Source organism: Lutra lutra, chromosome 15 (genome assembly GCF_902655055.1).
Source record: "Lutra lutra chromosome 15, mLutLut1.2, whole genome shotgun sequence".
NCBI lineage: Eukaryota > Metazoa > Chordata > Mammalia > Carnivora > Mustelidae > Lutra > Lutra lutra.
Genome location: NC_062292.1, coordinates 32,814,069 through 32,835,997, shown reverse-complemented (window position 1 = coordinate 32,835,997; position 21,929 = coordinate 32,814,069). Strand labels below are relative to the sequence as shown.

General features: G+C 43.9%; 1 protein-coding gene across 1 annotated transcript in view; it reads right to left on the bottom strand.

The window, feature by feature from the left end:
• Positions 1–21,929, bottom strand: part of KCNH1 (potassium voltage-gated channel subfamily H member 1) — a 376,496-nt gene that overhangs the window by 203,275 nt on the left and 151,292 nt on the right. Inside the window, 1 exon segment of the mRNA XM_047705009.1 lies at positions 14,635–15,064. Within this exon segment, the coding sequence (XP_047560965.1) occupies positions 14,635–15,064 (430 nt within the window).

The following is a 21,929-nucleotide window of genomic DNA, read 5'->3' as shown; positions in this document are numbered from 1 at the left end:
TAGAGTTTAGTCCTGGGTCTCTTGTGAGAGATACAAGGACAAAGGAAAAAGAAAAGAGATCACCACCAAAAAATTCTCAGAACCACACGGACGAAGCTGTTTTTTATTAATCTTGGAGAGGTAAAGCCTCTAGGCAGAAATAATGGTTTTCAAATACTTGAAGCATCATTGTGCAAAAGAAAAGCTAGATTTGTCCCATGAAGGCCCAGGAGTAAAAAGGCAAGAAAAGAAGATGTAATCCATAGGGAGGGAATTTTAGTTTTATATAAAAAGGAAATTCTTACCCTTGAACTTATCTGGAAATGGAATGGTCTTATTCCATGGGCTGTTCAAACCTCAGGAGAAGGGAGTCAAGATCTAACAAGTACGGGACCTTGACGACATCTTGAGGTCCTTCCCAACTCCAAAATTCTATGAGTGCCAATAACATAATTGGAGATCTAGTTAATTATCACAGACAAAGAATGGCTGATTATTCAACTGTCCATATACCATTTCTAAGTGGCTGGCACACAGTAGGGGTTTAATGAATATTTGTGGGAGGAGAGAGAAAGAAGCAAAGATGGCAAGTTCAAATCCCACGTTCCACTGGATGTCCAGAAAGGTTCTTGCTAAGAAATCCTTCCACTCAAGGCACTGGATGGCAGCCAAGGCCTCCAGTGCAGGCGTGCGAGCACAGCTCAGTGTAATTAAACACCTGAGTTCCCAGGAGGGATTGAATCAAAATGACAACCAGGAGAGAACCTATGGCTTCTTCCACTTCCCCCACCTTCCTGCTTGCTGCTTGGCAAGGCTAAACGGACAGGCAGTCCCACAGCCCGAGAGTCCCCCTACTGTGTACTGTCTCTGCAGAACTGTTAAGATGCCTGTTAATGCCCTGCTTTGCAAGGACCCTTCAGATTTTACTCTTGTTATTCCAAGGGGTGTGTTCTGCTTCCCTCATACCTAACCCAGGGAGCTCTAAGGAGAGACCTGGCCCTCAGATCTGGGGTTACGATCAGGAAGACAGAGTTCTCCCCCCGGCTCTGGCTTTGCCATCACCCCCGTTCCAGCCCAGCCCAACTCCTCTTCTCATGCCCAGGGAGGAACAAAGGGGCCCTTCTGAACAGGGTTAGCCCTACAAGTAACCCACAGCTCTGCAGAACTCACTGGTGATTTCTCATCTATTTGATTTTCTTTTTCAGCTCTGTCATTTTGCTCTTCGCACCAAGACCCCTCTCTCTGCCAAGCTTTCTTGTGGCAACAGTGGGTTTTTATCACCATGTAGCTATGATTCAGAGCCAGACCTCTCGCGGATGAGAGCTAAAATTATTCTCGCTCTCATACACATCGAGGACCACAATGGGGAAGAGTGAAAATGGAAACATTTTTGAGTCTTACAAAGTCACTGGTGACGACTGGCAGAGCTGTCCCTGACAGCATCTCGTCTGTGGCAGCCTCACTACAAATTGTCTTCTTGATATTTAGTTCCACCAGCAAACCCTATCGAGCTCTTCTGTAGGCAGAGCACTGTGCTGGCCCTATTCTGTCACCGCCTTTGCACACCTCCTCCAGCCTCTACACCCCAGCCAATGCCCACCCAAGTCCCCTGCCAAGCTGCTGAACCAACAGTGCAGACCAAGGGCGCTGTAAGAACGGCATCAACATCAACCGACAGGCCATCTGGGGCTCCGGGCTTGGCACCAGGCAGAAAGGAGGGCTCTGAAAGGGGAGAATTTTCACTTTTGTGGATGTCACTGCATTGGTATGCTACAGATGAAGACACAGCCTTGGGAATTAAGTAGCTTGTTCACTCGACTATTAAGTAATGGAGCCAGGATTCGTGCCCGCGCTTATCTCTCCTGCTCCCATGGACAGTCTACAGTATGATAACTTTAGAAATTAAAACCATCCTCCTGATCCAATGTCAGTTGCACGTGCAGCTTAACTGGTTTCGTCAGCAATGGAGACAGCCCTCAGAAACCAGCCTCATTTTGGAGTTAGTCTCCTTTCTGAGGAGTGTTGATTGAAAAGGGGGCTGTCTAGGAAAAGGGGACAGGCTTGGATGGGAACAAGCTGGCCAGAATCATGGCTGTGGCATCTTTAGCTTAACTAGCTGCCATTTAATCCAGAAATCACAGAGGATGTCCTCCAAGTAAAAAAATAAAGTCTGCATGGCAATGATTTTTCTAAAGGGTAGACTGAAAGATTGAGATCTGGGTGTTCAAGAAATGCAGTCAATTAGCCTCACTGCAATTTGTCGCCATCCCAGGCTTTTGGCACATTAACAGCTGGCTGGAGGTGGTCCCTAAGCACAAGCCCAATGCAGGAGGGAGACAAAGATGCTGATGGGCCAGGAGGCACAGAGCAGGCACTCGGCCCCTCTTGGATGAGTGTTTGGCAGGAAGGGATGCTGGCTGTTTTCTTGGTAGCCTTCTGCTCCAAGCTATGTCACTGGTGTCCTCAGGGCCCTTCTTACCACTGCCAATGACTGGGAAGGAAGCACAGATGGTGGAGGGACAATGAACTTGGGGGCCAGAGATCTGGGTTTGAATTCTGACCCCACCAGTCCCAAGAGGTTGAGCCAGGGGAATATAACTAAATGCTCTATGCTCCAGCCTCCTCACCTGTAAATCTGGGATAAAAACACCTATGACACAGAGTGCCAGGAAAGCCCAAGAAGTGCATGTATGAAGGGTTCTATACACAGTGCATGTTGGGTAGCTCACTATTAGTACAGTTTTTACCTAGCATCTCTGTAAGCCCTGCAGATCCTACCTCTTATTCACCGGCCAGTAAAATTTCTCTTCTTTAATGCCACTCTCATCTCCACTTTACAAAAAAGATCACTGTCCTTCCAGAAGTCTGGACACAGAAACTGGCCGGATTGCTATTCCCCAAACATCTACAGTGGCCACAATCCCACCCCTCCTGACCCGTGGTTCCAGCGACCCATGGTCAGTCACAGCCTGGAAGCTAAGGATCCTTTCTCTGTTTCAGAAGGTCAACAGTAGTAGCCTAATACTAGGTCACATCATTCCCCTCACTTCATTTTATTACACGGGCATTTCACCACCTCCTGTCATCACAAGAAATTGTGATGTAAGCACAGCACAGTAAGATATTTTGAGAGAGAGAGAGACCACCTTCACTTAACTTTTAGTACAAGATATTGTTATAATTGTTCTATTTTTTAAAAATTTATTAAGAGATTTTATTTGTTTATTTGAGGAAAGAGAACAAGGAAGAGAGAAAGAGAGAGCACAATCTGGGGGAGAAAGAGAGGAAGAAGGAGACTGCCCATTGAGCAGGGAGCCTGATGCCAGACTTCATCCCAGGACCCTGGGATCATGACCTGAACCAAAGGCAGCTGCTTAACTGACTGAGCCACCCAGACACCCCAATTGTTCTATTTTATTATTAGTTGTTGTCAATCTTTACTGCGCCTAATTTAGAAAAGAAGCTTTAGCATAGTTTTGCATGGGCAAAAATAGTACACATAGGGTTTGGTACAATCTGCAGTTGAAGGCATCTACTAGGAGTTTTGGAATGTGTCTTCCACAGACAGCGAGGTGGAGGAGGTGGGGATGGGGGACTACTGCACTACTTTCCAGCTTCCCATGGTCTTTCCTGCTGGAAAGTCTTTCCTACTTTGTATTTTCCAAACAAGATTATAAGCAAACTCAGGAATGGATGATGTCTTCCCAGGGCTCTGCCCAAATAAATGGGGTGTGAATGCCTTGTTATACTCCTTGACCCCGGCTGGGTGAAGGGCCCCTGCCCCTATTCCCGTAACAAGCTACCCTTCCTTTAGCAGAGACTCACCTCACTCCACAACAAGTCCCAGCTCCCCCAGCAGACCACAAGCAATGTGAGAGCACAGCGTGTAGCAGGCTTACCCACTGCTCCATCAACAGGACTTACACAGTATCTGGCACATGGCAGATGCTTGAAAATTGGTTGTTACATGAACGTCCAGTAAACTGCCGACTGACTGGGGTTCCAGGGAATTGACAGGTGACTCTGATACTTGTTTTCTCAGGGACCATACTTCATAGTTCCCTGGTGGGCTTTCCTCCTCTGGAAAATGATGTTCTCCTCTGTGTGATTTCGCTCTAGCTGTCTGGAGTCATAAGCCCAGCTGCTGAGAGCCCCAGTAAAGGCTTGATAAAAAGCAACAAAGAGGTGTGAAGCTTGATGAATCAAGTTCCTTTGCTTTGAGCAAAATGGAAGATTTACCCATTCTTTCCCCACCTTCACTTCTTCTCATCAAGCTTTGAGGATGTCCCATCAAGGGCCCCGCCACCAGAACCTATGACCTGTGGCTAGGATACCAGCAGCTAGCATGCTGATTTGGAAGAAGGGAAAACACTGAGCAGAGGGCACTGATCTGGGCTGGAGCTCAGCTCTGCTTCTAACTGGCTATAGGACCTACAGCAAGTGACTCCACAACTTCCTTATCTAAAAAATGGGGAAGATCGATCCCGTGGAACATGGAAGGTTGCAAAGGCAAGAGAGACACAAAAGCAAAACAGAAGCAAAAGACTTGATTACAGGAGTGCCTGGGTGGCTCAGTCGGTTAAGCATCTGACTCTTGATTTAGGCTCAGGTCATGATCTCAGGGTTGTGGGATTGCGCCCCGTGTCAAGCTCCATGCTGAGTGTGGAGCCTGCTTGGGATTCTCTCTCTCCTTCTCCCTCTGTCGCTCCCCTACCCTCTCTCTCCTTCTCTTAAAAAAAAAAAAAAAAAAAAAAAAAAAAAAAGAATTATAGCAACAGCTCCACATGACCATTTTCACTTGGAAGGAAATTGTATTTTCAAAAAGGAGGAAATTTCGCAAATGACGTGGGCATCTCTAAGGTCTGAAACAATACCCTTCATCCAGTTGGTTTCCCCTTGGAAGAGCTCCCTAGCATCTAAGACTTTTGTTATAAATTCTTCTCCTCATGTACAGTAATCCAGCTATGAACAAGGGTAATATCTTCTCACAACACACGTAATCGGATATTTTGTCACTATAATTAAAATTCAAAATAACAGAGAAGGATTCCAAGGACAGCACCTCCTCTCTGCAATCTTTCCACAGCCCCCTCTCTCCCCAGCTCTTTTCCCTGCCTCCCAACACCACACACACCAAAGAGAACATTTTCTGCTCCCATATTCCAAAATAAGCAGCAACAATACCAACAAAACAAAGTGAAACTTTGCTGTTAGATAAAACTGGGTTCAAAACTCAGTTCAGCCCCCGCTTAACCTGTGATCTCGTTACTTCATGCCTCTGAACCTAAGTATTCTTAGCTGCAAAACAAGGATAATGAAGCCTTGTTTGATGTTACTGGGTAAGAGACAGTTCCCAGCATGATACCAGGCTCACTTTGGGTGCTCAGTGCACCAGTGTTTCTAGCCCCTTCTCTCCTCCTCCAGAGGGCACTTTCATTGCTCATGATACTATTTCCTGTACAGTGAAGATCCTGCCAGTCTGGTCTGGGCAATGATGCCTGGGAGGCCTTCCAACCACACAAAATCATTTTCTCTTTTTTTAAAGAGTTTCCTCTAACTTGCTCTGAAGTCAGTACAATTTTTTTTTTTAAGAAACTTTATAGCAAAAGAAACTTACATCCATATACATGTATTTTGGTGACCTGCACTTAAACAGTGCAACGCACCTGATCCTCTAGGCAAGTTCCAATTCTCTCAAAGTAGAGCACACCTGAAGGACCAATAAATGGTTGAGAAATATCACTGCTTAGTGAGCCCAAGAGATGTGTAGGAAGAGAGGGACCAAGGCAGGGGCCAGGGAGAGAACTGCCACTGTTTGAACAACTCATGTGAGAAGTACTTTGCTAAAGACAGGGCATTTCACTTTCCCATCTCCAAACTTGGCCCCGAAGGGCCTGGAGCCTCCCTTGTCAGCTGAGTAACCTCCCAAAGGAGAAAGCACTAATCAGGAGTAAAGGTGGGTTTGAAAACCAGAACAGCCCAGCTCTAAAGCTCATGTTCTTTCCCATGGTCAAAGCACACACCCAGGCCCAAAGGAAAAGAGGAAGGCAAGGGAGACACACAGGCCCTGCCTTCCAGAAGCTGAGAGTTTCAGAGGAAGTAACAAAATATACACAAGACAAGAAAGATAACTAGGAAGTCACAAGAATATTTAAAGAGCAGTGTGAAGTCTAAGTGCAAGTGAATAAACCCCAAGCAGAGTCCACTAGCCTTAGGGAGTGTGAAGATAGCTATGGGTTGAAAACTGGGAGGGAGTATCCAGAGAGAGTCTTCTGGAGGTGGGGGGCAGACAGGGATGGAGAAGACAGAAAGTAGCTAGAGGCTGTGTCAGGGATGGGGATACCCATGTGAAGTGCACAGTGGCAAGCAGATTTTTTTTTTTAAATCAGTTTCTAAAGGAAAAAAATAACCAGATTTACCAGCTAAGAAAAAACCTCTTAAGAAAAAAATGAGAAAAGACTGGCTCCTTCTCCCATAGCATTCTGGACAGTGCCCTATTTCCTACATAAACATAAACCAAAGACAAAACTAAACAGCTCCTGAGAAGGAGGGAATGATTTTTTTTTCCCCTAAGAACAGGAAAGGAAAAAATTCACTGAGAAGAACAAGAAATAATCACTGTGACTAACAACAACAAAATCACAACATGTGAATGTAAAATTTTCAGCTCTTTCAAAGAGCTATGCTACATCATGATCTCATTTAGTTCTCACAAGACTAAGTGAGATGCAAGGAGAGCCTCTTACCCTTAACCTGCAGGAATTCAAGGGTATAACCCAAAGCACAGAGCTGACCCAGGACTTGAACCAAAGTCTTTCAACCAGCAGTTCAGGGATGAAGTTCCAACAGGGAATGTCTATAACGTTTACTGGTATCAACAGAAGGGAGACGAGGAGATGGAGGAAAGCTGAGGCACAGACTGCTTTGCTCTCCAACAGCTGGTCTCCTTGTCTATGTTAGTCTTCCACCTGAGCCCATGACTACCCAGAATAAAGACTACATTTCCCAACCTCCTTTGCAGCTAGGTGTGTCCAGCTTATCAAGTTCCAGCCAATGAGATATGAAACAGATAATATGGTACAACTTCCTAGTCTTTCCCTTCCCGTTCTTTCTACTTTCCAGAAAACGAAAATAGGGCTGAAGCAGGAACAGCCATATGGGATCCTGATATGGAAGTCACGTGCTGAAGACACCAGAGTCATCTGAGTCTCCCATGACAGCTAAGCCTCCAGACTACCCCCAACCTTGTAGGAAACATATCCCTTGTTGATGCTACTATTATTCTCTGTCTCTGTCCAGCAGCAGAACCCATATCCTAACTCATAAAGTTTGCCAATGGGACTAAAGACTACTTCCAAAACTCTGGAGTCTCCTCGACTGCTCAGAATCAACAAATCCATAAATATTTACTGAGAGTCTACTATGTGTTTGAAGTCTCCCAAGAGTATATTTACAGCCTCCAGGGAGATGTGTGCCATCTCATTTTTGAAAAACCACAATATTGGTATAGAATGCAAAAAAGTATATTCAAAAAAGGTGAAATGGAAAGAAAGAAGAAATGTTTGAGAAAGATCACAAAGGAGGCAGGGAAAGCCCCTATTTGCTTGCAAATAAAACTTTCAGCTGAAAGGAAGCCACGAAGCCTACTGCATGTGGGTGAAGCAGTGGGGTCAAATGTCCTGGTGTGCAGGTCACCAGTGTCCCTTCCCCAGGAGAGAAGGTGATATACAGAAGCCACCAGTGGTGAGCCCAGTTACTCTCAGGTATCTCCTGGGCTCAGGGGGAGCTTGACCGAAACAGTGACCAGGAGGAGAGCTGGCTCAGCAGAAGAACTAGAAGGAGGGCTGCTGTGGGGCAAATGGAGACTTCCAGGGTCCCTTCAGCACTGACATTCTGCTGTGGTTTTGAGGAGCTGAGGTGGGGGGAATTGGCAAGGGAGAAATGAATCCAAAGAGACAGGTGTGCAGTGCTGAGGTAGGAGACTGATTTTCGGGGCAGGGGTGGGGGGGGAGGGGGAAGGAAGGGTGGAGGGGTGGAGAGTGTGTAGGGTAGAAGTACAATGTCTAGACCCCCTGCCATTATCAGAGGGAAAGGAAATGAATGTGGCTTAATTATAATGACAGGATGACAGCAATGACATTATGAGGAAAGAATCAGAAAAGTGCAAAAACCCATATTAGGAAAATGGAAACTGTCTTCTCACCATCAAATTCTCTTTGGAGAGCTCCCCAAGACAGGGTCGTGTCCCTAGTCTGAGACATTCCAGATAAAAAGACTCTTTCCTACAGACAATCCTTCCTCCTTTGAGGGATCCCTCAGAGGCCTGGGCAAGGTCTGGCCCACAGTGGCAGCTCCATCTCCAGGCCTCAGTCACCAGCTGCTGGGTGATGGGACCTGTCTCTGTTCCTCCCACTGCCTCCATCTTCTTCAGACCTCACAATCCCTGAAAGTGCCACCTACAGTGCATGTGTCCTTGGCACACAGCTGGGGGTCTGCTGGGCAGGCACTCAGTAGGTGCTGCTGAATGGAGGACGTCGTCTCCCAGGTGTCACCCAGAGGGCTAGGACGGCCTTGTGATCCTTTCAGAACCGTCAGCACACAGGAGACATGCAAAAGATGTAAGGAGTCCATTCACCTCACCTCAGGGCAAGCCCTTGCAGGAGACCAAAGACCCACCTGAAGAAGGCAGGGAGACCAGGGTGGGGGCTGGCTCGCCCCGGCCTGGGTCAAGATGCCAGACTAGAAATGGGACATCATAGGTCACCTATATCCATAGCAAATCATAAAAACTCATTTTAGCCAATAGTTTGAGCCTCTTCCTATTGCAACTTTCTCTTTTTTAAAGATTTTTATCTATTTGAAAGAGAGAAAGAGCAGGGGGGAGGAGAGAGAGAATCTCAAGCAGACTTCCCACTGAGCATAGAGCCCAACACAGGGCTCCATCTCATCACCCCAAGACCGGGACCTGATGTGGGGCTCAATCTCAGGACCCTGAGATCCTGACCAGAGCTGAAACCAAGAGTCAGATGCTTCATGGACTGAGCCTCCCAGGTGCTCCTGCAACTTTTTACCAGAACTGAGAAAGGTGAGCAAGCTTGAGAATAGTGTTCCTGCATTCTCTGGGGAACTAGCCAAGTTATAAGGAGATATTTGGTGCCAGAGAGCAGAGATGAGAATCAACAGAAGATGTCTGGATAATCTATATTATTTAATACACTGCTGTAGAATAGCCAAGAAATACTATTTTTTTAAAATTTCTTTTCAGCTAACAGTATTCATTGTTTTTGCACCACACCCAGTGCTCCATGCAATACGTGCCCTCCCTAATACCCACCATCTGGTTCCCCCAACCTCCCACCCTCCACCCCTTCAAAACCCTCAGGTTGTTTTTCAGAGTCCATAGTCTCTCATGGTTCACCTCCCCTTCCAATTTCCCTCAACTCCCTTCTCCTCTCCATCTCCCCATGTCCTCCATGGTATTTGTTATGCTCCACAAATAAGTGAAACCATATGATAATTGACTCTCTCTGCTTGACTTATTTCACTCAGCATAATGTCTTCCAGTCCCGTCCATGTTGCTACAAAAGTTGGGTATTCATCCTTTCTGATGGAGGCATAATACTCCATAGTGTATATTGATCACATCTTCCTTATCCATTCGTCCGTTGAAGGGCATCTTGGTTCTTTCCACAGTTTGCGACCGTGGCCATTGTTGCTATAAACATTGGGGGTACAGACGGCCCTTCTTTTCACTACATCTGTATCTTTGGGGTAAATACCCAGTGGTGCAATGGCAGGGTCATAGGGAAGCTCTATTTTTAATTTCTTGAGGAATCTGCACACTGTTCTCCAAAGTGGCTGCACCAACTTGCATTCCCACCAACAGTGTAAGAGGGTTCCCTTCTCTCCACATCCTCTCCAACACACATTGTTTCCTGTCTTGCTAATTTTGGCCATTCTAACTGGTGTAAGGTGGTATCTCAATGTGGTTTTAATTTGAATCTCCCTGATGGCTAGTGATGATGAACATTTTTTCATGTGTCTGATAGCCATTTGTATGTCTTCATCGGAGAAGTGTCTGTTCATATCTTCTGCCCATTTTTTGATATGATTGTCTGTTTTGTGCGTGTTGAGTTTCAGGAGTTCTTTATAGATCCTGGATATCAACCTTTTGTCTGTACTGTCATTTGCGAATATCTTCTCCCATTCCGTGGGTTGCCTCTTTGTTTTGTTGCCTCTTTCCTTTGCTGTGCAGAAGCTTTTGATCTTGATGAAGTCCCAAAAGTTCATTTTCGCTTTTGTTTCCTTTGCCTTTGGAGACATATCTTGAAAGAAGTTGCTGTGGCTGATATCGAAGAGGTTACTGCCTATGTTCTCCTCTAGGATTCTGATGGATTCCTGTCTCAGGTTGAGGTCTTTTATCCATTTTGAGTTTATCTTTGTGTACGGTGTAAGAGAATGGTCGAGTTTCATTCTTCTACATATAGCTGTCCAGTATTCCCAGCACCATTTATTGAAGAGACTTTTTTCTGCTGTATATTTTTTCCTGCTTTGTCGAAGATTATTTGACCATAGAGTTGAGGGTCCATATCTGGGCTCTCTAGTCTGTTCCACTGGTCTATGTGTCTGTTTATATGCCAGTACCACGCTGTCTTGGTGATCACCGCTTTGTAGTAAAGCTTGAAATCAGGTAACGTGATGCCACCAGTTTTATTTTTGGTTTTCAACATTTCCTTAGCAATTCGGGATCCTTCTGATTCCATACAAATTTTAGGATTATTTACTCCAGCTCTTTGAAAAATACCAGTGGAATTTTGATCGGAATGGCATTAAAAGTATAGATTGCTCTAGGCAGTATAGACATTTTAACAATGTTTAATTTATTCTTCCGATCCAAGAGCATGGAATTGTCTTCCATCTTTTTGTGTGTTCTTCAATTTCTAAGAAATACTGTATTTTTAAAAGATTTTATTTATTTGTTTGACAGAGAGAGATAGCGAGAGCAGGAACACAAGCAGGGGGAGTGGGAGAGGGAGAAGTAGGCTTCCCGCCAAGCAGGGAGCCCGATGCGGGGCTTGATCCCAGGACCCTTAGATCATGACCTGAGCCGAAGGCAGACCCTTAATGGCTGAGCCACCCAGCTGCCCCCAAAGAAATACTATTATCAACACATGTAAGCCTCAATGCCAAGAAGGAAAATTCACAAAATACCATTACTTCAGAAAGCCCACTTGGCTTTTGTTCTCTCTGTACTCCTTGAGGATTCCTGGGGCCTGACTGCTAGGGTGACTGGCCAGGGAGCAGCATGACCCCTTGGCACAAAGGCAGGCTGTGGTCCATGCCCCCCACTCCCCCAGACCCCAGTTCTGGCATCAGCCCACCCCCGTGAGCACACAGTAAGGGTACATCTGTGCACATGTGCACACACAAGCAACGCAGGATAGCAGAGAGCTCCATAAGCCCAGTATGACAACAGCAGTTGTCCTGAACAAAGGTTGCTTAGAATGTGTGTTTATGAGGATAATTGCCATCACATTACACGGAGCGCAATAACTTTGTTGTTAGCACAACCGTTTGTCAGACATGTCACATGGAAAGTGGAACAGCTGTAACTGTTAAGTGACAGATTGATGAAAAATGGCTGATTTCCAAGGCACCTGGTGCCCTGAGCCTGTATCGTAATCTTATTCTTAAATTAAAATAACAACAACAAGCATACAAGACTTTCTACTGCAGGAAATGTTGGCTTGTGAAAATGGACAGAGAGAATTTTCAGGGTGGCGGTGAGTCAGGGCCTCAGGCTGGCCGTCTGTGTTCTCAGACCATACGACCACACGTGGGCTCCACAGGAAGACCTGGCTTCTAATTCAGAGGGTCCTGGGTCCAAAGCCTGTCTCTCCTGCTTACCAGCCCTATGTTCTTGGGAAGGAAGTTACCTTTACTGGGTCCATTTCCTTACAAGCCGGTGATAATAATCTCTAAGCACAGAGTGGTTCTGAGCAGCAGAATCCATGTATGGAGCACTCGTCACAGAACCTGGCACATAATGAGTGTTTGGGAAATGGGGTTACAGTGAAGCAGGCTTGCCTACCTAAACATCACACTTGGTTGCATAATGCAGAGATGACTGCCTGTGTACTATTACACTTTTTTAAAAAAGAAATGGAAATATCATAAAGATCTGAGAAGGTAGATAAAAAAGGTGATAATAATCATTTGAGGTTTTCCTTGGAGATTATACCCAGGAAGTCATGCTCTCCGTAGAAGAATGGATTTGGAAAAACAAACTTATCTTTTTTTTTTTTTTAAGATTGTATTTATTTATTTGAGAGCGAGAGAGAGTAAGTGCATGTGCACTCGCACACGTGAGTGGGGATGAGGAAGGGGGAGAAGGACAAGCAGACCCCACTGACGTGGGGCTCGATCCCAAGACCCTGCAGTCACGAATTGAGCCAAAATCAAGAGTTAGACACTCAACCGACTGAGCCACCCAGCCACCTGCACTTATCTTTATTATTTGCCACCCAAAGCCATTCTTTTCTTTTCTTCCAAGTAAAAAGTTGCAAATAATTTACCTCGTATCTGAAAGCCTTGAAGACCCCATGACATGGGGCCCGCTTCCTAACTGACCACTTGCAGCAAATTTCCTGCAATGCATTTAATGAAGTATTTCGATTAACAAAATGTCTCCTCTCCCCTTCTTAGAGACAGAAATTGGGCCCAGAGCACAGCACATATGGCTGCTTATCTCATGCCCCATGGCTCACAAAAATGCTGTAAGCACTACCTAGAAAACTAGTGCTGTTAAGGCTGAAATTGTCCTAGAAGAGCAAAGGTCTTAAATCCTTCTACACTACATGAGAAAGCACCTCAAGTTCTAATTAAGCTAAAGCAATTAGCCACCCACAGATACTTAACGCTGCTTCCCATGGACAGGCAATCATCTCTATTAAGACCCATTTGAAAGTCAGAAGTAAATCCCAAAGCTCCATCAGCACACACTTCCCACAAATTAATTACACCTAGACACATGCAGTGACTACTCAGAGCCAAGCTCTGTGCCTTGCAGAGAGGGCTCGCATGAAGACCCATATCAGACACGATGAGCTGGTTACAGAAAAGGAGGAGGCAAGCAGCCAGTGGGACAACTGGGGGGTCATAAAGCCCATTTGCAGAGGGGGATGCTGGATCCCTGGGAGGTTGGACAAAGTAAGGCAAACTGACACCTTAGGTTTCCTGATCTTGGAATTCCCTGGTTAATTTAACAATTGATATCAACTCCACTCTGAGGGAACACAAGGAACAGAACAGTCTCTGGTTGCTATAACCAGAGCCCAGCTTCATTGTGTGTAACCAGACTCCTGTCCACACTTGAGGCTTCATGGGAGGACTGTCCTCGCCCATGTTGCCATTTGTTGTTGAAGTACCAACAGGGTGCACTTGGCAGGTTCAAAGTGAGTCCGGGCCATTCAAATGCATATACTTTCCTCAGCCCAGTAAGGTCTACTTCTCCCAAGGATTCCCTCCAGTGAAGATTTCTCAATGGTTTCTAGGCCAAGGCTGTTCCCAGACCCACCATTAGCAACAGCTACACAATGGTCCATGGGTAAGTGACAGATTTAAGCACCTTCCTCAAGAACTAAGGTTGTTTTTGTTTTTCAGTCCAGTTAAGTTAATCCAATAACCCATTACTTCTCAACTGAACAGGAGCCTTTTCATCCTGTGTGGGTTTTGGGGGCGGGGGTTTGTTTTTTGGATTTGGGAAATTTCTTAATCATCAAGTAGACATCAAAAATGGGGGAGACAAACCATGAGAGACTGTGGACTCTGAGAAATGAACTGAGGGTTTTGGAGAGGAGGAGGGTGGGGGGTTGGGTGAGCCTGGTGGTGGGTATTAAGGAGGGCACATATTGCATGGAGCACTGGGTGTGGTGTATAAAGAATGAATTTTGGAACACACACCAAAAAATTAAATTAAATTAAATTTTTTAAAATGCAGGAAAAATAGAAAATGCAATAAAAATATTCCTAGGAGCCACATATAAAAATAAAAAAGAAACATGAAATTAATTATAATATCTTACTTAACCCATTATATAAAGATATTGTTTTTTCATCATGTAATCAGTATAAAAGATAATTAATGAGAGAGCTCACATTTTTTTCATACATGCTTTTCCTGGTACCCTATGGGGCTGTGGAGGTCTAGAGCTATGTTCAATTTGACACAGAAAGACTCACAGTTCACTGTTCTATGAGCAAGCAGGTTACCAAGTTGTATATATAACATGATCTTATTCTAACTTTATAAAAACCTGTGTCTATGTGGAAAGTAATCTGTAAGGGAGAGGCCCAAGGTAATAATAGTCATCTCTGATAGGCAGAATTATAGTTGGTCTCGATTTTACACTTCATGCTCTTTTGTATTTTCTAAATTTCTTTGCAGTAAACACCTTGCAGCAATGCTTTATCAGGAAAACCATAAACTCATCTTATAAAAAAAAAAGTGTTTCTTGTTTTAAATTATTACATTGATCCTGATCCTCATCCTGCTAGCACTGGAGTCATGACCCTATTTCCAGCCAATGGAAGAGACCTCCAAACAGTATGCCTCCTGCCCATCCCCCACCCAGCCCCAGCAACTGTCATACTTACAGCCAATCATCATGATGGCCACTGCAAAGATCTTCTCGATGTCTGTGGATGGGGCAATGTTGCCAAAGCCCACGCTGGTAAGACTGGTCATAGTGAAATACAACGAGGAGATGTAGACAGAATTCTTGCTGGGACCACCTTCCCACTTCCCTGAGCCAGACCCGTTAAACTGGTAAGGGGTGCCAATGTCCATCGCCAGTTGGTAGAGCCAGCTATTGTTACGGATGGTCTTGGTGTCTTCATCAAAAATCTCGTAGTCCCCGATGCTGTACCAAATGCAGGCCATCCAGTGAGCAGCTAGCCCAAACACACACACCAGCAAGACCAGCACAGCAGCTCCATACTCAATGTAGTGGTCCAGCTTACGGGCCACTCGCCCCAGACGAAGCAGCCGAACGACCTTCAGTGAGCTAAACAAGCTGCTGATGCCCTGGGAGAAGAGGAGCGGAGCATTAGGGCCAAGAACCAAAAATACTACTACTCCTTGCCTCCTCCCCACCTGGGCTGTTTGCTTCAGCATAGCGTATTTCCACAAGATGCAAGGTATGCAAGCCTTTAAAAAAATATTTTAAAATAAGTCACAATATTGAGAAATGCTCATACACATTTGTGTAGTTATTACAATACAATTAGAATTTTATTCCAAGATATATGAAAGGGAGATTTCTATTTGCTTTTTTCTACTTCCATTAAAAGGCAGATAACAAAACAAAAAAGACAAAATTAGAACTTTATTTCTAATTTATTCTAATTATTGTGATAAGAATACAAATATATGTGAGCATTTTTCATATTGTTACTATTTTAAAACAATTTTAAGGGTTATGTAATATTTCATACTAAGTAATATGAAATATTTTAAGAGTTGTATGGTATTTATTTCATATTGTATAATATTTCATTCTAATTATACTATACATAATATGCAAGTATTATGTGTTCAAAGAATGGCTAGGAAGCACATGGAGAGAAATGTAAAACACTGATAGTGGTTACCACTGCATTGTCAAGTTACAGAATTCCAGGAAATTTTTTGGTTATATTTGTATATATTTTTGTTACATTTGAATAGATTTATTTAATTTCTATAATTGAAATTATTACTTTTATAGTTAGAAAAATACATATATTTAAAAACAAACAGCTTTTTTAAAAAAAGATAAAAATGAACTAAAGAAACAGCTGAGAAAATAAAGAACTAAGATTTTGTTTTCTCAGGAAAGTTGTAAATTCTTTGAAGCTACATCACTCCTGTGAAGTCAGGGATTATACAATCAGACACCATATATTAAACATAATCAGTCAAGGAATCTCAGAGCTAGAAGGAAGCTTCTGATTTCAGCTGGTCAAGCCTCCGGCCATCCTGCAGACCCTCCCGGGGCAATACTGGTACAGAAAAGAACATCAGAGTAGAAATCTAGGAAACAGGGTTTGAGATCCAAGTAAACCACTAACTTACTATATAAGTTTGGGCAATTCGATTGCCTGTCTCATCTAGATAATGAGGGAAGTGGACTAGAGGAAATGCTAACATCACAGAAGTCAGTGCATTCAGAATCACAAAATTCCTATTCCAAAGTGATTCCAAGGTGTAGGAAAGGGAGATTTCCATTAGTTGTTCTTTCATCAATTAGCAAGCAAACAAACAAGCACAAAAACAGAAATACTTCTTGGCACCATAACTTCGGTCTCCCTCACACCCAGCAATAATCCAACGGCAGGATGATGCCATTCACCAACTAGAATCAATCACTTTACACTATTCTAAACACTGGAGAGCTTCCAGGTCACTGCCCATGTCTCTTGTCCCCCATTCCCTTAATAAGAACCCCCAAGGGTCAGTTATGTTACAGACAGAAGGAAAATGTGTACATGCTTTCTAACAAGCCTGTGCCAGAGACTCACCAAGGCTGCTTCCTCTTCCTGGGTACCCAGCTAAACTACATCTCCCAGCCTCTTCCCATCTGGGTGGGTCTCTGAGACCCTTCTCAGCAATGGCTATGAGGCGAAATGTGTGTCATTTCTAAGCCAAGGCAGTTAAAAGTGAATGTGCTTTCTCTTCCCCTTGGCATGCCTTCCAGATGAGTCTAGTGAGATCCTGAAGCCAAGTATTAAAGACGGGGACATAGAGCATGGAAGAAGCCTGGGTCCCTGAAAGATTATGTGGATGGAATACCCTGTCCCCACCAATCAATGTGAATCATATTATGATATGAATGAACACTAAAACCTCTGAAATAAGCCACTGAAAATTCAGGGAATATTTGGTGGAGTAGCCATTATTAGCCTTCCCTGACATGCAAACACACAGACCATATGTAGCATAGCCTTTTCAGTAAAGACTACAGATCATATAAACGGCTAACAGACACATAAAAAAATGCTCATCATCACTAGCCATCACGGAAATACAAATCAAAACCCCAAGAAGATACCACCTTACACTGGTTAGAATGGTAAAAATTAACAAGGCAGGAAACAACAAATGTTGGAGAGGATATGGAGAAACGAGAACCCTCTTACACTGTTCGTGGGAATGCAAGTTGGTGCAGCCATTCTGGAAAACAATATGGAGGTTCCTCAAGATGTTAAGAATAGAGCTACCCTACGACCCAGCAACTGCACTACTAGGTATTTACCCCAAAGATACAGATGTAGTGAAAAGAAGGGCCACCTTCATAGCAGTGATGTCCAAAATCGCCAAACTGTGGAAAGAGCCGAGATGCCCTTCAACAGGTCATGAATGGATAAAGAAAATGTGGTTGATGTACACAATGGAATATTACTCAGCTGTCGGAAAGGATGAATACCCACCATTTGCATCGACATGGATGGAACTGGAGGGGATTATGTTAAGTGAAGGAAGTCAAGCAGAGAAAGACAATTATATGGTTTCACTCATACATGGAATATAAACAATAGCAGGCAGAACAACAGGGGAAGGCAGGGAAATCCAAATGGGGAGAAAATCAGAGAGGGAGATGAATCACGAGAGGCAACGGACCCCAAGAAACAATGTGGGGGTTTCAGAGGAGAGGAGTGTGGGAGGAGGAGGTAACAGGGTCATAGCTATTGAGGAGGGCACCTGCTGTGATGAGCACTGGGTGTTATACTTAACTAATGAATCACTGAACACCACATCAAAAACTAATTATGTACTCTACAGTGGCTAACTGAACATAATTTTTAAAAAAAGACCACAGATCAGGCTGCCACACAAATTATTTTTGTTAAGGTGAGGGTGGGGGAGGTGGGATTTATTGCACTTTTTAAAAAATAAAACAAATAAACAACAGTTTTGTAGCCATAAAACTTAGAACAGAAATAATCACTTCTTGGGGTGCCTGGGTGGCTCTTTGGGTTAGGCCTCTGCCTTTGGCTTGGGTCATGATCTCGGGGTCCTGGGATTGAGCCCCACATCGGGCTCTCTGCTCGGCAAAGAGCCTGCTTCCCCCTCCCCCTGACTGCCTCTCTGCCTAGTTGTGATCTCTGTCTTCCAAATAAATAAATTAAAAAATCTTAAAAAAAAAAAAAAAGAAAGAATCACTTCTTGTCCAACATACACAAGCAAATAAATAATAGTGTATTCTTAGAGGCCAATGGACTACATCCCCAGGGTCAGCTTATCCAAACTGCTCACTCTGATGAAGTCCAGTATGGACTTGGCATGTCCAGTACTCCTCTCCTGTGTCCCCTTTTCCCTCCATATGTTTTTCTTAAAAACCTGCCATGCAGGAAATGCTAAGAACCCCCCCCCCCATATTAAGGTACAAAAGACTGATAAGGGTAAATGGATATCCTCTCTCCAGAGGATATCTGCATTTCAACAGAGAAAACAACCTCCAATAGTGGAATTAAAAGTACCCACAGCCTGGGTGAAGCAGATATTTTGGGAGGCAAAGGAGCCTTTCTGATGACTCAGAAATCAAACACATGTAAGCAACCACCTACTCTCCACCTGCTCATAAGGAGGTTCCTGAGATCATCTTTCAAAGCAGTTCTACTCTGAAGCAGAACTTATTACCCAGGGCAAAACTGCCTTGTCCTTTTTCCTCACTCATATTTAATTCAAAGCAACATTTAAAGAAAACCTACTACATACTCCTGTGCTAATGCCACAGGGAGGAGATTAAAATGATGCTGTCCTTGTTTTCTTGTTCACTGTTGTGGCACCAGTGCCTGGCATGGGAAAGAGTCTTGATAGGAAGAAAAAGAGAGGAAGCAAGAGGGTCATAACCAGGGAAAGAGGCAAAATATTAGTGAGAGACACTTCCACCTAATGGTCATAGAGCGTGACTGCTGAGAGGGAGTGCAGACGTCATCCCGTCCAGCCCTCTGAGTCCAGTGATGCCTTCCAGGAGCTCCATTCAGCTTCTCCTCGAACTCCCCTTTAACCACAACATCTCTAAGACCCCATTCTAGCTATCATTCATGAACAGGAGTCACTGGGCCTCCATTACCTTTCTTCTTCTGTTTCACCTGCACTTCATCCCTCTTCCCCTTTCCATCGCCTCCCAATGGCCACTCAACACAGGCAACCATGACCCACAGTCCTGCTGTCCTCCAGCCATACACTCCAGATGTCTGGAGCATCTCGCACAGGGGATGCACACTTGCACCTCTGTGCCTGCTCATACGAGACCCTCAACACAGAAGGCCCAGCCTCCCCTCTCTACCAGCTAGTACACTGTTATCCTTCAGGTCCGCCACTACCTCTACCCTAAAGCCTTTCATGACTACCCTGGAGTCACAACCAATCACTCACCCCTCGATGTGTCCATGGTATTCTGTGTCCATCACCAACTGAACACACTGCTTTGCACTACAGTTTTCCCAACTACAGTAGGTGCTACATCTTCCTGAAGACAGAAGCCATTTGCTACTCATTTGAGAAGCCTCCTGTATTGGGTTGAGCAGTGTCCCCTCCAAATTCATGTCTTTCTCAGAACCTCAGAATGTGACCTTATTTGGAAACGGGGTTGTTGTGGGTATAATTAGTTAAGATGGGGTCATACTTAATCCAGTAGGACTAATGTCCTTATAAAAAGAGAAGAGCCAAACACAGAGAGAGAAAACCAGGTGTTCTCTACCTATGCCGAGATTGAGGAGGGTGTGTCTTCAAGCCAAGGAATGCCAAGGATTACCAGCAAGAGCAGAAGCTAAGAGAAAGTAATGGAACAGATTCTCTCCTACAGCCTTCAGGGAGAACATGGCCCTACAGACACTTTGACTTCGCATTTCTAGCTTCCAGAACTGTGAGAAAATAAATTTCTATTCTATTAAGCCACCCAGTTTGGGGTAGTTTGTCATAGCTGCCCTGGAAACCTAATACACCCACACAGGATCTAAAGCCAGCACCTTCTCATAAAGGGTCTGAAACATTTTCTAAACAGAATTGAAAGTGTGGATTATTAGAGAATTCTTTCTCATTTCAAGAAGCCTCTGGAACAACATAAAATAAGCACTTCTTCACTGTGTTATTTATCTGTGTACACTGATACTCTATGACACAGTATTATATAAGTGCTCTCCTATTGCATTAACACCTGGAATTCTAGTTACTTAAAATCATTTCAAGTTATTAATTTGCATTTTTTTCTTATTTGCCTGAAGTTCAGTAAATGAGATAAATAAACAGAATACTCCAAAATTTTTTTTTAAATTTTAGTAGGCTAAAAACATGACAGCACCATATGGTAGAGAATCACCATTTCCCCAGGGACTTCTTGCATCAGAAAATCTATCTCACATTCCAAATTGTCCCAGAAAGTTCTTTATCACAACCTTAAAATGATGAAGAACCAAGGCTTTTGAGATGAATCGATGTGGATGAAGGGATGGTATAGTGCTGGTGAGCCTCACCCCTGAGGCCAACAAGTGTGACTGCAAGGAAGCCATTCTAGATCCTCAGTCACCTCAGCTGCAGTAATACTGATGCTATTATTATATAATATTATATAATATAATAATAATATAATATTAATCCACATTCAGATTCATGTTTATGTGAGCTATCAAGTTTTACCTATTCGTCTGGACTACACATTAATCATTTCCTTAACTTGGGACTATACCTTACTTTCTCGGATAGCCCAATTGATCAGGTTTTGGTTCATATTTTTTTTTCTGTCATATACATGGAGAGAACACTGTCACAGACTAAGGACAATGTGCTAATGAAAAAAACCATTCAGGGGCGCCTGGGTGGCTCAGTGGGTTAAGCCGCTGCCTTCGGCTCAGGTCATGATCTCAGGGACCTGGGATCGAGCCCCGCATCGGGCTCTCTGCTCAGCAAGGAGCCTGCTTCCTCCTCTCTCTCTGCCTGCCTCTCTGCCTGCTTGTGATCTCTGTCTGTCAAATAAATAAACAAAATCTTTAAAAAAAAAAAAAAGAAAAAAAAACATTCAGTCTTTCAGGTCCTTGAATAGTTCAACCTCACATGACTCCTCTTCGCCAACATTCTCTTACAACTAAAGGTCTCCTTCACATGCTTCCCTGTGAAGCCTCTAGAACCCTTCTTCACATGTCAAGAAATTCCCAGCCTCAACATCCCCCTGGATTGTTCCCACCATCTTCTTCCATTAGCTGAAGCCAGTTCTCCTGAGCACTCTGCTTTTCCCCCTGCTTCTCCCATACATCCCGGAGTTAGGAGCAGGGAGTTTTCACTCTCCACACTTCTTTCCAAAAAAGAGCGTGTTGGCACTCAAAAAACAACAACAACAACAACAACAAAAAAAAAACCTTCCTTTAAGATTCAAGCCATCCAGCAAAAAAACACCTCCTCATTATGGCCATCTGATTATTGATGGCTAACATCTGTTTAATGCTTACAAATATGCCAAAATTTAACTAATCCTTCACTAATTATCCCACTTATCAACTTCTTCCTTTCATCCTTTAAAATCTTTGCACCTGGCTTTCCAGCCCATTTTCTTCTATCAGCATGGGAACATTCAACATCCAGGGGGAAAACTCATTCAACACTCCTGCCTCTCTATTCCCAGTGACCTTAACCCCCTCTCCATGTCCTAAGTTTGGTCATCATTGGAAACCACTCCCTCTCTGACATCTTACACACCAACATTTGATACAATAATTACGTGTTTCCATTTCTCCACTCTTTCCTCTATCCCCACCCAACTCAATCTACTCTTTGGCTTTTTTTTTCTTTAATATTTTTTATTATGTTATGTTAGTCACCATATAGTACCTCATTAGTTTTTGATGTAGTGGCTTCTTTTTGATGTATTTTCTTTTCCAACCATTGACTCTCCAGATTTCACTTCCTTTCCCAT